The sequence below is a fragment of the Lotus japonicus genome, chromosome 1 (assembly GCF_012489685.1).
Source record: "Lotus japonicus ecotype B-129 chromosome 1, LjGifu_v1.2".
NCBI classification, from domain to species: domain Eukaryota; kingdom Viridiplantae; phylum Streptophyta; class Magnoliopsida; order Fabales; family Fabaceae; genus Lotus; species Lotus japonicus.
Window position 1 is genome coordinate 127,123,061 of NC_080041.1, and position 17,807 is coordinate 127,140,867.

The window sequence follows — 17,807 nt, forward strand, 5'->3', positions numbered from 1 at the left end:
TGTTTTTTTTTAAAAAAATTGGTGGATTCATATTCGTTCACCACCACGAGTCAGGACATGCCTCCGTATCGCTTACAAAAAATACTTATAGTGTGTGAGTCGAACACAACCTCCTGAGAGGAAACAATTTTTTTTTCATTTTGGTTTTTTTAATTTTTAGCAATTGAGTCAACATGTGTTGTCAATGATTTTATGCATATTAAATCATGATTATTAAAGTAGAAAAATTTAATTAGCTCGAAAAAAATAAATGACCATAATCATACTTTCAAAATCTACAATTAAGTCTATTTCATTTTTATTTTAAAGACAATTATAATTTCCACCTTTTAGCTCATGTGGTAAGAGCTGGGTGACATATAGGTTGGAGAGGAGAAGGTCTAGGGATCAATCTCTGGCGGTTGCAATTGATCTTTTTGAGCTAAAAAAAAGCTTTTCAAAATAATAAAAAAAATCAAACAAGTTGTTTTTTATAAATAAAACAAACAATTAAAATTTGCAAGAAAGAAAGAAAGTTCTTTCCCATTAAAAAATTGCAAGAAAGAACACATTTATAAAATATCACATAAAATTCATATACACTCCATCTATTTTTTTAGTGTTATTGTCACTCACATTTATTTCTATTTTTTTCCTATAATATCATTTATCATATCTCCACAGCTCATTTGGGCAGGCCCATAAAATTAAGACCATTTATAAATATTGTATTTCAAAAATATTTTAAAGAATATTTTAAGTTTTAGAAATTCATAGTATATAATAATATATATGCATTATTACATTTTTTGTGGTGGGTGTGGCTGATTTATGGAAGTTTTCAACTCTTGATGTTCCGTATTAAAATTGCCAATGGGTGAATGGAATCAGTGCTGATGATATATGCTGGTGAGTGGTGACTTTGGTTACAAATAAACATCACACCACACCACATCACATGTTTATTTTCACTATTTTATTTGATTGATTCGTCCCCGGTCCATCAGGATTTTTTGGTCAACGGCCAGATATTAGGTTGACATCACTCATTATGTAATCCTACTAATTCATCTCATCACTTCTTTTTAACCAAAACTCTAAAACTACACTTGGGTTTGTACTTTATACCATTTGAAATTAAAAAAAGTCAACATAACGGTGATGTAGATAGATGTGTTCTATTTTCAGGACATAATCAATGATGTCAGATATATATATATATATTATATATACTCCATTGACATAATTTACCAAAAAATTAATGGGAAGTTATGGTTGTTTTTTAGATATTTCTAATCAATGTGAGTCTTCTTTTACATCTAAAGATGTATATTTGAAGTTTGAAAAATGTAGGGATAAATATTTACGGATGAGTCATATACGGGCGGTGGTTTCATTGAACAATGTAGATGTAGATGTGTTTTATTTTCAAGAAATAATCAATGATGTCAGTATGTCACCACCATATGTTCATGTTATGTTAATGCAAAAATAATATTATATCCAGTCATTATTTAGTTGCTTTTCGTCAAAGGAAGTGAAAGAGAAAATAAACTGTACTAGTTGGCATGAACACCCATTAATTTTGACATCACAAAATATGAAAGCCCCATGTGCGTTCCTCTCTGTCTATATATGTATCCCAAAATGGATTCCCATTAAGCCATAGGGAATCAGAGGAATTGAGTCCTTCTGACCATAGTAAACAAGGCCAACAGAAACAAATTAACTAATACAAAGTTATAGCTAGTGACTGACTTTCAATTTTTCAATACCTTTTTCTCCAGATTTGTTGCTGTTTATGGAAAAGAGTTACTTTTTAGTTAGTGTTGCATAAAGGAGAAAACTTTTGGTCTGGGGTCATGGAAGGTGGGGGTAGTTTCAGGAATGGCAGTTCATCAATTTGGAGGAACAGTGATGCTGATGAGATCTTCTCTAACTCCTTCCGCCAAGAGGAAGATGATGAAGAAGCTCTCAAATGGGCAGCAATTCAGAAACTCCCTACGTTTGCGCGTCTGAGGAAAGGCTTGTTGACTTCACCTGAAGGGGAAGCCACTGAGATAGAGATCAAGAAACTTGGGTTGCAAGAAAAAAGAGCTTTGCTTGAAAGGCTGGTGAAGCTTGCTGAAGAGGACAATGAGAGGTTTTTGCTCAAGCTTAGACACAGGCTTGATAGGTGACTGATAATCCCACTCTCATTTCTTGCTTTAGATTTTAATAGAGATATATGCTTAATTTTGACGAAACACCAAATGGTGTCTCAATTTCCTGTCAAACCAATGAAATCTTGTCGTGTCACATGAGTCGGGGGGGGTGGGGGTTACGAACTTACGATTTTTAATTGACATGTTAAAATTTTATTGGTGTGATGAGAAATGAAACAGTTTGAGGACAGAAGATTTCAATTCTTGACTTTGATGGCTTCTCCTCTTCTTCTTTCTTATCAGAGTTGGAATTGATCTTCCTACTATAGAAGTTCGATATGAGCACTTGAACATTGAAGCAGAAGTTCATGTAGGAAGTAGAAATTTGCCAACCTTCTCTAACTTCATGGTTAATATAGTGGAGGTAAGTGGTAGAAACTTTCATAGTAGAACTTGCTATATAACCTTATTGAAGTAGAACTTAATTAATGTGCTAATAATTTGTTTTTTTTTCTTTTAATTTTTAAAAGAGCTTGTTGAGCTCTCTTCATGTACTTCCAAGTAAAAGACAACATATTAATATTCTCAAGGATGTTAGTGGAATAATAAAGCCTTCCAGAATGACATTGCTTTTGGGCCCTCCAAGTTCTGGAAAAACTACACTCCTTTTGGCATTGGCTGGAAAACTTGATCCAAAGTTAAAGGTGAGAATACATTAAAGAGAAGATATATAATGTTTTCATGTTTTAGCTCTATTTTTAAATCTTGGATCTCTAACTAATATAGTCTGGCTTCTTGATCAGTTCACTGGAAAGGTGACTTACAATGGTCATGGGATGAATGAGTTTGTGCCCCAAAGAACTGCTGCTTATGTTGATCAAAATGATCTTCACATGGGAGAAATGACTGTAAGAGAAACCTTGGCCTTCTCAGCAAGAGTCCAAGGGGTTGGGCCTCGTTATGGTTAGTGCGTGTTTGCATTAGCGTTGTTACAATTGATTTTGGTAAATCTACTATAGTAAAAGGGAGTTGAAAATGAAGTGATTTATGTTTGGATACGTTTATGAAAAAGTGTTTTTTGTAGGGCAATGCTGTGAAATTTAGTTGTAAAATCTCACAATTGATATGTTATATGCAAAAACTACTATCTCTAGCTTCTATCATAATTGGTTTTGGGACAGAAATCGGTTCTCGAAAATGACTCCCAATCATCGCTCAAAATTGATTTTACCTTGTCAGAATTGTATTGATTATGAGGTTCGCCCACGGGAAACCAAACACACGATTAGTAGACAAGCTGAGATTATTAAATCCAGTTTTGAAAATACATGCTGACATTTTAGATGAGCTTTGACTGTACTAAATAGTGATGTTGTTGACCCCCTACAGAGTTGTTAGCAGAATTATCCAGAAGAGAGAAAGAGTCAAATATCAAGCCTGATCCAGATATTGATGTCTACATGAAGGTAACATAGAGGCCATAATTTATCAGTGTTGAGTTTTTTTGTATTTCTATACAAATAGAGATGATGAGTGATGATTAAATGGTTGTTCTTTTGGCTCATAATGCTCAGGCTGTAGCAACTGAAGGCCAGAAGGCAAATTTGATTACAGATTATGTCCTCAGGGTAAAATTCATCCTTACAAAGCCATCTCCAATCATCAAGAATTCATTTTAATAATTTTTGTTCAGAAGTCTCATGTTTCTTTGCCATACCTTTGCAGGTTTTGGGACTTGAGGTCTGTGCTGATACTGTTGTAGGAAATGCCATGTTAAGAGGTATCTCTGGTGGACAAAAGAAACGCGTTACAACAGGTAAAACAAACCTGATTTCAGTTCATGTTTTATCACCTCATTAAATTATGAGAGAATGTTTCATAGTTATGAATCTATACAGGGGAGATGCTGGTTGGACCAGCTAAAGCTCTTTTCATGGATGAAATATCTACCGGTTTGGATAGCTCAACAACTTACCAAATTGTGAATTCACTCAAGCAAAATGTCCACATTTTCAAAGGAACTGCAGTCATCTCACTCCTCCAGCCAGCACCAGAGACTTACAACCTCTTTGATGACATTATCCTACTCTCTGACAGTCACATTGTGTACCAAGGTCCTCGCGAAAACGTGCTTGAATTTTTTGAATCAATGGGTTTTCAATGTCCTGAGAGGAAAGGAGTTGCAGACTTTTTGCAAGAAGTAAGTATCATTGTGCCTTCTCTAATAACATGTATGCACAAGCTCACCCACCTTGAGCTGAAACTCAACTTTTTTAATAGAATAGTGGAGGAAACAAAGATCGATCTTTAGATTACTTGGTCATAGAGATTCTGATACCGTGTCATGTCCTGAACCAACATTTTTATATCATATTTCTAACAAAAAAATACAATTTAATTTTGACTAGTAAAATTATTATGTTATAGGTGACATCAAGGAAAGATCAGGAGCAGTACTGGGCACACAAAGATCAACCTTATAGATTTGTCACATCAGAAGAGTTTGCTGAGGCATTGCAGACATTTCATGTTGGAAGAAGGCTTGGTGATGAACTTGCTACTGAATTTGACAAGTCTAAGAGCCACCCAGCTGCTTTGACAACTAAAAAGTATGGAGTGGGAAAATGGGATCTGTTAAAAGCTTGCTTATCAAGAGAATATTTACTAATGAAGCGAAATTCATTTGTCTACATTTTCAAGCTTTGCCAAGTATGTTTGGAAATTGGACATTTTTATTTCACGATGTGTACATTATTCAATTCCATTACTGACTAGTACATTTTCCTTTTAGCTTGCTGTGAGTGCAATGATTGCCATGACCATTTTCCTCAGGACTGAGATGCATAGAGACTCAGTGGCTCATGGAGGTATATATGTAGGTGCACTGTTCTATGGGGTGGTTGTGATTATGTTCAATGGGATGGCTGAGCTTTCCATGGTTGTTTCAAGGCTTCCTGTTTTCTACAAGCAAAGGGAATACCGTTTTTTCCCTCCATGGGCCTATGCTCTTCCTGCATGGATCCTGAAAATCCCCATGACTTTTGTGGAAGTGGGTGTTTGGGTATTCCTCACATACTATGTCATTGGTTTTGATCCACATGTTGGAAGGTAACGGGGCTATGTTTTAACTAGTTCTCAGCATTCATTGATCTTTTCACTCTTGTCTCAATTTTTATTTGAACAGTCATTATACTTAGACACTCACTCACAAACAGTGCAGACAACTCACAAACGCCCAATTTTTCTCTAAATCTATATTTTCTTATCGCATCTATCATATATCACATTTATTTTTTCTCTATCTTCTCTTGGTATCTCAATCTTGGGTGTCTGCACTATGCGAACGTCTACAAATCATTTTCCTTATTTGGTTCCTGCTAAAGAAATATTGATATGTACTTATTTATCTATGTAATGCAGATTGTTTAGGCAGTACATCCTTCTTGTACTAGTAAACCAAATGGCTTCTGGATTATTCAGATTCATCGCAGCAGTTGGGAGAGAAATTACAGTAGCTCTAACATTTGGGTCTTTTGCACTTGCCATCCTTTTTTCTATGAGTGGTTTTGTCCTATCAAAAGGTATCATATCATATTCACAAGTACACAACAAAAAAATGCATTATTTCTCCAATTATGTTCTAGACTAACAGTGTTTCTCTAATTTCTTTGCTTTATTCCCACAGAAAATATAAAAAAATGGTGGATATGGGCCTTCTGGATATCACCTATGATGTATGGACAAAATGCCATGGTAAATAATGAGTTCCTTGGAGATAAATGGAGACATGTAAGTTTTATCTTTTTAACTAATATTTATGTTCATTTTTATGCCTTCCTTATCATATAAATAATCTGATTTCTGGATATATTTTCTTATGAAAAGGTTTTACCAAACTCAACTGAGCCTCTAGGAGTTGAAGTTTTGAAATCGCGTGGGTTCTTCACTCAATCATACTGGTATTGGATAGGTGTTGGGGCCATGGTTGGATACACATTGTTTTTCAACTTTGGCTATATCCTTGCTCTCACATTCTTGAACCGTGAGTGTCTTCTCTTGAAATGCATAATAATTCAGTTAAGGCAACATGTACTGATTCATATCACAAAATTCATTATGCAGCACTAAGGAAGCATAGGACTGTTATATCAGAGGAACCTCAAAGCAATGAGCAAAATAGTGGTAGTAAAAGAAAACATAGCTTTTCTCAGAACTCAAATAGAGGTACTTAATCCCTTAACAATAGAAAATGTAGTAATGTCAAATGTGTAGATAAGAAATAGTTGATTTTCTATTCACATAACACTTGATGGGGTAACATTGGTGCTACTTCACAGTGAGAAATGGTGAAAGTATTAGTGGAAGCACCTCTCCTGGAACTTCAATAACTAGACAAGAAGAAATTGCTGCAGAGACCAATCATAACAGAAAAAGAGGAATGGTTCTTCCTTTTGAGCCACATTCCATCACCTTTGATGAAGTAACATATGCTGTTGACATGCCACAGGTAATGTAGAAACAAAATAATTAATGTGGTTTAAGCCTTCATTAAGCTTTCATTGTATTATCATGAAATGATAACTATTAAATACTTGCAGGAAATGAGGAACCGCGGTGTCTCTGAGGATAGGCTAGTTCTTCTGAAGGGTGTCAGTGGAGCTTTCAGACCAGGTGTTCTCACTGCACTGATGGGTGTCACAGGTGCTGGTAAAACAACCCTGATGGATGTTCTTGCTGGTAGAAAAACTGGGGGCTATATTGGAGGAAACATCACGGTCTCTGGGCATCCAAAGAAGCATGAAACATTTGCAAGGATTTCTGGATACTGTGAGCAAAATGATATTCATTCTCCTCACGTTACTGTGTATGAATCCTTGTTCTATTCGGCGTGGCTTCGATTGTCCGCTGACATTGATGCTGAAACCAGGAAGGTTGGTATCTGAATCCCATGCCTTATCAAATCTTGGCTTTCATTTTTACAATTTTTGGTTTGATATCGGTTGTTAATCAGTTTGAACATTCGTGACTTCCATGAAGTAGCGATTTTAACCATATTGCGTCCATGTCCAAGTGTGGCTTTTTCTATTCTAGTAGATTTTATCAGTAGTTTAAATTTTCATGTCATGAAAATATGAAAATATTGAGAAGTCTTACATTGACTAGAGGTATGACCAAAATAGTCCTTATAAATGGTAGAACAAGTTAGGCATATCCTGAACTTTAAGATGTATCAGAGCCTGTGCATCTATATTTACCAGAGACCACTTATAAGTAGACCACCCGTATATGTTCATTCCTTCAAACTCCATGCTCTAGTTGCATTTTTTTTTTATTAATGTTACTAAGTTTGAATCTGACTAATGGTTGCAGATGTTTATTGAGGAAGTAATGGAACTTGTAGAACTGAAACCAGTAAGGCATGCATTAGTGGGATTGCCTGGTGTGACTGGTCTATCAACAGAGCAAAGGAAAAGGTTGACCATTGCAGTTGAACTTGTGGCAAATCCTTCTATAATATTCATGGATGAACCAACTTCTGGGCTTGATGCAAGAGCAGCTGCCATTGTAATGAGAACAGTTAGGAACACAGTGGACACTGGAAGAACAGTTGTCTGTACAATCCACCAACCTAGCATTGATATATTTGAATCTTTTGATGAGGTGAAATAGAAAGAATCAAGAAATGTTGCAATTTTATTTTTTTCCACTTCCATTCTGTGTTTCTAATTTTTTTCACAATGAAATGCAGCTTTTTCTAATGAAGCAAGGAGGGCAAGAGATATATGTGGGGCCCCTTGGACATCATTCTTCCCAATTAATTAGTTACTTTGAGGTAAAAAAAATGGAAATTCTATGAAAAATAGTGAATATTGAAGTCAATTTTCTTTTTACTTCACAATTTCATCTTCATGTAAAATTTCACTGATGTGAACATGTTAATCTTGAAGGGAATCCAAGGTGTCAATAAGATTAAAGATGGCTATAATCCAGCAACATGGATGTTGGAAGTTACTTCCGCGGCTAAAGAAACAGAATTGGAGGTTGATTTTGCTGATGTATACAAAAATTCAGAGTTGTGCAGGTATTTTAAATTGTATTGAGTTTAATCAAATTAGAATTGGAAAATAATCTGCCAGAAAGCACATAATGAAAAAAGTAAAAGAATATTTTTGTTGCAAGTTTTGACTTACAAAATAGAAGAGTAATGGTCAACTGGGTCTCTAGAAGAATTTGCCGCCCAGCAAGTTAGTCTCTGGAAGAAGGAAATATGTTCCAATGTAGCTACATGTGTAAAGTGTCAATCTAGTTAGTCCTCCCAACGATCAGATTTGGTAAACTAAATCGTCAGTTAAGTTACTCCCTACAAGTAACTTGAGTGGCGTCTTACACATTTAAAGACTTCGAACATATATCCTTCTTCTGGTGACTATCTTGTCGATAGCAAAATCTTTCACGGACCCAGCTGACCATTTACTCCAAAATAGAATATTTGATGATATAAAATGGTCTTTGACATTTGTTTCAGGAGAAACAAAGAGCTTATTCAAGAATTGAGTACTCCAGATTCAGGTTCAAAAGAACTCTATTTCCCTTCACAGTATTCAAGGTCTTTTTTCACCCAATTCATGGCTTGTTTATGGAAACAACACTGGTCTTACTGGCGCAACCCTATATACACTGCCATAAGATTTCTTTACTCAACTGCTGTGGGTGTTTTGCTGGGGAGCATGTTTTGGAACCTTGGCTCCAACATGTAAGATCAAACTGGAAACTTGAAAATATTATTGCTTCAAACTCTTGTGACTTCTCTGTTGTCTGACGCTAGAATTTCACATTGACAATTGCAGTAAAAAGCAACAAGATCTATTTAATTCCATGGGGTCCATGTATGCTGCTGTTCTTTTCATTGGCGTCAAGAATGCTAATGCAGTGCAGCCAGTGGTTGCTGTTGAGAGAACAGTCTTTTATAGAGAAAGAGCTGCTGGAATGTATTCAGCTTTGGCATATGCTTTTGCTCAGGCAAGCATTCCTTATTTTATAAACTTGTCTTTTATTTGAGTGTTTCTATATCCTCTTAAATTATCTTGCTTATGAAGAAGAGGGGTGAACTCCCAAATTCTTCCCCAACCTTTATAGGATACTCAATCTATGTCTTGCATGTCACATTAGTCCTCCACCCTTGTTTCTGTCCATCAAACTAGTCCTTATTAAGGGATTAAGGAGGACGAGTGTGACCTGCATAGAATAGATTGAGGATGTTATTGCTATTTTGTTAAGTCCAAGAACTAATTTGTTAACCACGCTGGGAATGAACTTGAGCATTCACTCCAAAAGAAAATATCATATAAAACTTAGGTTTGTTTAATGTATTTAGAATACAAAAAAACAATTAGGAAGATATAAAATTATTGCTTTTACTTACTCTATTATGTGTGAATAGTTCACCTCTACTTTCTTTCTAATCTTCATCTTCTTTTGCAGGTTCTAATTGAGCTCCCATATGTTCTTTTACAAGCTATAGTGTATGGCTGTATAGTTTATGCAATGATTGGTTATGAATGGACTGTGGCTAAATTTTTCTGGTACCTCTTCTTCATGTATTTCACATTCCTGTACTTCACCTACTATGGCATGATGTCAGTGGCTGTGACCCCAAACCAACACATTTCAGCTATAGTTTCCTCAGCATTCTTTGCAGTGTGGAATCTCTTCTCAGGATTCATAGTCCCAAGACCAGTAAGTTTTTGCTTCTTTTTCACACCTAGTACACTTTGAGCATGTTTGCATAGGTATTTCGTTCCTCAAAATCAATTCTAACGCCGAGAAGTCACTAAGCCACTCACAGAAACTTCTTACCAGAATTGATTTTTTGGATATGAATTTCAAACATGCACTTTATATTTGCACCTTCTAATAATAAAAGTATATAACTAATTATTTTATGGCATGAACTAACAGAGGATCCCAGTTTGGTGGAGGTGGTATTCTTGGGCTAATCCAGTGGCTTGGAGTTTGTATGGATTAGTAGCTTCACAGTATGGAGATATAAAACACAACATTGAATCCAGTGATGGAACACAAACAACAGTTGACGGCTTTGTGAGAGACTACTTTGGTTTCAAGCATGATTTTCTTGGAGTGGTTGCAGCTGTCATTGTTGCATTCCCAGTGGTTTTTGCATTGGTCTTTGCCATATCAATCAAGATGTTTAATTTCCAGCGGCGTTAAGAATGCCAATCAAATTTTGTGAATATATAGGCTATTCCAATAAGAAAGATCGACATAGCTAGCTATATGTATTCTTTTATTTAGCTAGATAATACAGGGTTAGTGAAATTTGATGTAATCAAGGAATGCATATGTTCATTCCTTCTTTTCTTCCTCAAATATTAAAAGATTTGAGTGGAGGTTTTTATTACACACATACTATGCTAAAAAGTGGTTTCTGTAGCATTCTCTATTTAATAGTACCTTTTTATTTTGATGAAATTTAAACAAGTTTTATAATAGAAAGGTTATTTAGTGGGACTTAAATTTAACATTCTGGATTTGCATTTTTGCGTCGTTTTCGTTGTTAGTGCTTTCTATGCCATGATCGTTTTTTCCCTTGCTTTTCGTTTTTTGTTTCGCTGTTAATATTGTGTTAGTCTTTTATGGAGATGACTTGTATCTAGACTCTTTTTCAATTCAATAAATCTTTTACGTTTAGAACAAAAATTGTTTTTTCATTAGTATTCAATAAAAAGAATACTAAAAATGTGCTTCTAACATTTTCTTTTGGCAATTTTTTCATATTCCTATCTAACTCTCTCTCTTTTTTTTATCTCTGTCTTCATCCTATCCAATCTATCAAAGCTAGCTCTTATTGTCATAAATCTTTCGCCTAGGTGAATTGGAGAAGCAACCAAAATGGAACTTTGTGACGGATAAAATCCGTCGCTACATACCCTATTTTGTGACGGATAATTCTTCACGATTTGGGACGGACATTCCCGTCACTGTTCTGCGACGGATATTACCGTCACAATTTACGGGTTCATCCGTCGCTAAATTTGACCGATATTTCCGTCGACATTCGTGATGGATTTTTCCGTCGCTGTTTCATGACGGATATATCCGTCGCTGAAATTTGTGACGGACTCACTTCCATCGCTATTTTGTGACGGATACTTTTTTGTGATATACAACTCCGTCGCTGCTTTGTGATGGATGTTGTGACGGACGATTCCGTCACCAATTTGTGACGGATACATCCGTCGCTATTTTGTGAAAGATATTTCCGTCGCTATATCGTGACGGAAACCTCCGTCACTGTTTCTTGACGGGTATATATTATATTTTATAGCTAAAAAATATTTTAATAAATTTTTTTTTTACTCAAACAAGAATAATTTTTTAATGTTAAGAAATTGTAAATAAACGGGTATTACTATTATATCTTGTTCCAATATGTGCAAAAAAAAGTTACTATTATTAAACATTTTATTTACTTTCAAAAAAATAATAATTTATTTAGATTCCTTTTGTTTCTTTCTGTTGAATAAATACAAATAAATTTTATAATTTTATTTCCTCTTCCTGGTTGGTGTGCACTGTGCACACACACTGTGATCATCGAATGTTGTGTGGTCTATCTCTCTTCTCATCAGAGTAACACAGTGCAGTGTAAACAACAACGTCAACAGAGTCAAACGTTCGAAACTTTTGCGATGTGAGTTGCAACAAATGTATCAAATTCATACAATGATTTTCATCTCTTTCATTCATTCAATGTTGTTGGTGTTTGAAATTGTACAGGGAAGGAAATGGGTTGAGACCAATGGATGCTGAGCAACTCAGAGAGCAGGGTCATAAGATGGTTGATTTCATTGCTGATTACTACAAAACCATTGAAAATTACCCAGTTCTTAGCCAAGTTGAGGTACTACCAGCTAAATGAATGACTGTATTGCAGTGATTTTAGCTTTCTTATTGGAATGAAACATAGAAGATAGTGAGTTTCTTTAATATATGGTTATAGATGATGATTATGATTGCCCCATGTTGTTTTTTATTGCTTATAGAGCTTGTTTGGATGCAGAGTAAAAAGCACTTATTGGAATTTATCCAGTGCTTTTTTCTAGTAGATAAGCTCCAATAAGTGCGCTTTTAGTCTGTATCCAAGCGGAATGATAATATTTCTTACTTGCTTGTGGTCATTGTGAACATGTCCTTTTGTTACAAGATTTTACCTTGTTGCAGCCAGGTTATCTTGGGAAGCTTTTACCTGATTCTGCTCCTACTTATCCTGAGTCATTGCAACAGGTTTTGGATGGTGAAATTTCTTACTTGGGTTTCTGAATTAACCTTTTCTTTCATTCAATATATTATTATGTCATGTTTTGTTTGTCATAGAATTATGTGACCTATTCTAGCATGATATTATTAAATTACTCTCTAAGACAGTTTTTTTTTTCTTTTACTTTGTTTGAGATGGCTGAAACATATTTCATATTGTAGATGTAAAGGAAAAGATATTGCCAGGGGTGACACATTGGCAAAGCCCAAATTATTTTGCATATTTTCCTTCCAACAGTAGCATTGCTGGATTTCTAGGAGAGATGCTCAGTGCTGGTATTAACATTGTGGGTTTCAGCTGGATAACTTCTCCTGCTGCAACCGAACTCGAAACAATTGTCCTGGACTGGCTTGCCAAGGCGCTCAATTTGCCTGATAATTTCTATTCTACTGGTAAGGTCATGGGTTTGGAGGAGTTTGTTGGCTCATGATTCATGCTTGATTTCATTAAGCTGCTAATTGAATGAAGTTCATGGATGATCAAAATTTGAAACTAAACGGCATATGGACCCGGGAAAGTTTATTCATAGAAACTCAAATATTGAGATATTTGAACTTGTGAAACATGGGATGTGATTTTGTTGCAGGGCAAGGTGGTGGAGTTATACAGGGAACAGCTAGTGAGGCTGTGCTAGTTGTCTTGGTGGCCGCCCGTGACAAGATATTGAGGAGGGTTGGAAGGGATGCCCTTCCTAAGCTTGTGACGTATGCATCAGATCAAACACACTCTGCTTTACAAAAAGCTTGCCAGGTACCTTCAGTACCACATAAAAATGAAAAGAGCCATCTAGTCATTATAAATGATATATGGTTCCCTTTTTCTCCTTCGCTGTAGTATGTTTTCCATCAACTAACTGGTCATTGATAACTCTTGTTGACAATTGTTAATTGCTTTCTGATTTATTTAAATGCCACCAGCCATATCTTAAACTTAAATTTTTATTCATTGGTATTTTATGTCATGGTCAATGAGACCTTTTACTTTTTTAAAATCTACTATCTTTGATTCTGAACTGTTTTTGACTTTGTTATTTTATCTGGGGAAGGGACTGTTTAAATTATATTTTAATTCAATATTCATACTTGTAAATAATTTACAAAATGATGAAATTGAATAGTTTTCTTGACTCATCTTAGAAAATGCAAACCTATTCTTATGTATTAAAATGTTTGGGGTTATTATCCCCTTGTGGTTGTATTAGTACATTATATTAAGTCAAATCACCATCTGATATCTAAATTATAGTTATAGTCTTTTGATATTCTACGGTATTTTTATACTAAGTTTTCTAACCCTTGACACATGTGGTAAACAAGCTGTCTTTTATTAACGGAATGGGTCTTAGCATTGAACCTCACATTTTGGAAAAGAAGTCTTTCAAAGTGATGCATGGTTGCATCCTTGAAGATAGCATTATCATCAAGTAGATCATTTTGATGATTTATTACAATGGTTTTTTAATTTTCATTGGCAGATAGCTGGACTTAATCCAGAGCTTTGCAGGTTGCTTAAAACTGATTCTTCCACAAATTTTGCGCTTTCTCCTGATGTACTTTCTGAAGCAATTTCAAGAGACATTGCCAGCGGTCTTATTCCCTTTTTCTTGTGTGCTACTGTAAGAATTAATGGCTTCTAATATTAGTTTGTGCTAAATTGCTTTACAGTGCATTAACTTAATTATCCATCTTTTGTGTGAGTGTGTGTCTTATATCCAAGATTTTTTGTTTATCTTTTATCTTACCAGTATATTGGATTTACAAATTAGAAACTACTCAACTCATCTGATCATTGGGTTAAGGGATCATATATCCTTGTTGTAGGAGCTTTGTTTCTTCATTGTTTATTGCTGGACAGATGTGATTCCAGAGTCCAGAGGTCAATAGCCCTTAGATTCATGAAAAAATTTCTTTCTGGATCTTAAATTGTAAAGTCAAGGATATTTCTGGTTGGATGTTGTGTGTATTAATCTGATCATTGGGTTAAGGGATCATATATCCTTGTTGATTTCTCTAAATGGATGATTAATGTGGTAAACATTTGGCGCACTAATGTTCATTCTGTACTTCTGTTTTACTTGTTGATGGACGAGGACGTATCTGAATATTTATATCACTTTGAGGTGCTTCTAGAGTCTATTGTTGGTGGATATTAAATTTCTGGTATTGACATCAACTCTGCATTTATGCATGCAGGTTGGTACGACTTCATCAACAGCAGTTGATCCTCTGCCTGCATTGGCAGAAATAGCTAAGGTAATATATTGATTCTGTAATTGGATTGGTGATAAAACTTGCTAGTTCAACTGCAACCATTGATGCATTGTAGTGAGGATATTAACAACAAACTATTTAAAAAAAGTTATGTGACCCATATAAGGAACTAGGGAAACAGCTAGATAGATGAAAACTGGAAGTGATTTTGCAGTAAGTCAGAAACTCAACGAGATAATGACATTATGGAGATTGACAACAAAGTGTTTAAAAAAAGTATGTGACAGTATGAGGAACTAGGAAGACAGCTAGATAGATGAAAACTGGAAATGATTATGCTGTAAGTTAGGAATTCAACGAAATAATGATTTTGTGGTTTGTGGAGTTGCAACAGAGAAAAAATTGCGACATGAATTTTCCAACTCTTAGACTAAGCCCTTTTTTTGTCATGATCTAAGAGGTTAGGTTCTTGAACATCCATCCACAATTATAAGCTTTTGTAGGATTGCCTATGAGATAACCTGTATAAAATGTTTCTCATTTTTGAGTCCGCATTACCATATGATAATGCTTGTTATGCATGTCTTCTTGGCAGACCAACACAATCTGGTTTCATGTGGATGCTGCATATGCTGGCAGTGCCTCTATATGTCCAGAGTACCGCCACCACATTGATGGTGTTGAAGAAGCAGACTCTTTTAACATGAATGCACATAAATGGTTCTTGACAAATTTTGACTGTTCACTACTTTGGGTGAAGGTATCAATAATAACTTTTCTCAATGTCACTTTTGCTTCTATGTTTGTAACATTTCAATTTACTACAAAATAAAGAATGTACATAAATCAAAGTGTATATTCTCATGCTTGTCATAACAGGACAGGAGTGCTCTGATCCAGTCACTGTCTACAAATCCTGAATTTCTGAAAAACAAGGTTAAGTTTCAATTTTCATGCTTGTGGTTTTTATTGAAGTTTTGCTGTGAGAGGTTTTCAAACTCTTGTATCACCTTAGTTTTTTTCTTTGTGCATGTGTGGAGCTTTCAATACATTTGTAATTTCTTTTATTATTGTTAAACTAGATTTCATTCAGTCAAGGATATTATCATATTTGAGTATCACATGAAATTTATAAGTTTATTCTTCAGACTTGAATAATTTTGAAAAATATCAATGGTTATTCATTGTGTCTAATAGGAAGGGCTATTCGGCTTTGAAGGAACCTAAAATAATATTTATCCAGGTACAAAATTGTGTTATTATAATATGGTACTCTAGAGTTACCTTACATTGTAAGCTATTAAAGAAGGAAAGGGGGAAAAATAAAAGAAACAAACAAAATTGCAGCACCTGCAATATCCTTCTTCCTCTTTTTCCTCTTCCTATGTAGACCTGCTTCAAATGCAATGAGAAAAAAATACCTTTTGGATGACCAAGAAATAAACCTGGAATTATTTGTTTGCCAATTCTTTTTCTGGTATATCCCTCTTTTCTTCCTTTCATGGATTTGGTCTTATCTTGAGGGAACAGGGTCATGTGGGAAATGTATCTTAGACAAGAAGCAAGTGTTTAAAATGTTGCAGATACTGTTATTAAGCCCTTGTCTAATTGTCTGCTTATGCTATTGAATTTGCAGGCTACTCAAGGAAACCTGGTCATAGATTACAAAGATTGGCAAATTCCTCTCGGGCGTCGCTTTAGGTGTGTCTTTCAAAGCTTTCCTTTAGAAACACTTTGTCACTGCTTTCTATTAATAGAATGATATGTTTATGTGATATTGGAATCTCTCGTTCCCTCTCAACTTGACTTATTTTGTAGAGAGAAAATTTACATGCATATATACAGATGATCATGCATATTAGAAGCATCATTCATGCCTTTCGGACTCCTGACTCATTTAAAACTGAATGTACTCTTTATTTAATAAGTGATTGTGATTTGTAGTATAAGTATTTCTTGAATTTCATGAATTTGTATGTGTACTGGTTTCTTTCTTTCTTTCTTCGCTTTTCCATTTGAAAGGTTGCAAGAACCTCAGATGTTCTAATTTCTGTTAAATCCTTAGTACCTCTTCCTAATAAAAATTTGTATAAATGTCATCGGACTTGTAACATTGCTAATTGGACTTACACTGGGCATCAGATCATTAAAACTGTGGATGGTGTTGAGACTTTATGGATTGGAAGGTCTGCAAAGTCACATAAGAAGCCATATTGCGATGGCTGCTTATTTTGAGGAACTTGTTGGTCAGGACACAAGATTCAAGGTATTCTTCCTTGTAAAAACCTAATTCACTATTCTCAAATAAATTGCATAATACATCGAATGGATAACTCTATCCTGGTGTTAGAGTTTTGCTGTAAAATAATGGTTTTGAAGTCAAAGATGCCAAATATGAATGTCTTATCTTTGTATTTAAGTATCTGCATTATATCGCGAAAAAACTTGCAATAAATCATGTACAACGCAGGCCGTTGCACCCCGCACATTCTCTTTAATTTGCTTCCGGCTTTTGCCTCCCTCCAACTCTGAAGATCATGGCAATAAGCTAAATCGTGATCTACTGGAGTCAGTAAATTCAACAGGAAAAATTTTCATAACACACACGGTATGCATTCTTCAAAGTTTTGTTCTGTTTTCACCAATGTATTTTTCCTTGACAATAACCTACATGTGCAGGTTCTATCAGGTGAGTACATTCTACGTCTTGCAGTAGGAGCACCATTGACAGAAAAGAGGCATGTCACCATGGCGTGGCAAATTTTGCAAGATAAAGCCACTGCTCTACTTGAGAGTTTATAGGATGAGTCTGCTCTGCTCCCAGCATCAACCATTGCTTTCTGAAACATCCAAGGTTTCACATGACAACATTGTTTTGTGATTCTTTTCTCTACACATAGCGGAAGCTTTATAGCACCCGGTTTGCTCTTATTATTATACATAAATCCTTCATTTGGCAGTGTTGTCTTGTGCTGTAAGCCTGTAAGTTTGTCTTAAGCAGCATTCTTTTTCTTTAACTCATCAATAATTGCCAATTGTAGACAGCACAGAGCAAACCCTGCAACAAAATCTCTTGTAATTCATTACTATTGTTTTTGTCAATGTGAAACAAGCCCCCATTCGATTGGATTCTCA

The 17,807-nt window shown here is 35.2% G+C and overlaps 2 protein-coding genes across 2 annotated transcripts; both read left to right on the top strand.

The window, feature by feature from the left end:
- The first annotated feature begins 1,610 nt into the window (after positions 1-1,610).
- LOC130730466 (pleiotropic drug resistance protein 1-like) lies at positions 1,611-10,577 on the top strand. Its single transcript, XM_057582480.1, has 23 exons — positions 1,611-2,155; positions 2,427-2,547; positions 2,654-2,827; positions 2,927-3,086; positions 3,513-3,589; positions 3,698-3,751; positions 3,849-3,939; positions 4,022-4,323; positions 4,551-4,832; positions 4,915-5,231; positions 5,544-5,704; positions 5,809-5,912; positions 6,009-6,165; positions 6,246-6,347; positions 6,461-6,630; positions 6,722-7,054; positions 7,494-7,784; positions 7,873-7,956; positions 8,072-8,205; positions 8,650-8,877; positions 8,972-9,143; positions 9,606-9,860; positions 10,083-10,577. The coding sequence occupies exons 1-23, from the start codon at positions 1,842-1,844 to the stop codon at positions 10,350-10,352; spliced, it is 4,353 nt and encodes a 1,450-aa protein (XP_057438463.1). The 5' UTR covers positions 1,611-1,841; the 3' UTR covers positions 10,353-10,577.
- A 1,131-nt stretch (positions 10,578-11,708) lies between these two features.
- On the top strand, positions 11,709-17,807 carry LOC130730483 (tyrosine decarboxylase 2). Its single transcript, XM_057582500.1, has 13 exons — positions 11,709-11,835; positions 11,922-12,045; positions 12,366-12,438; positions 12,624-12,854; positions 13,049-13,212; positions 13,937-14,077; positions 14,655-14,714; positions 15,268-15,432; positions 15,552-15,608; positions 16,309-16,373; positions 16,815-16,938; positions 17,143-17,280; positions 17,352-17,807. Coding segments are annotated over exons 1-13 (1,467 nt in total). The 5' UTR covers positions 11,709-11,833; the 3' UTR covers positions 17,475-17,807.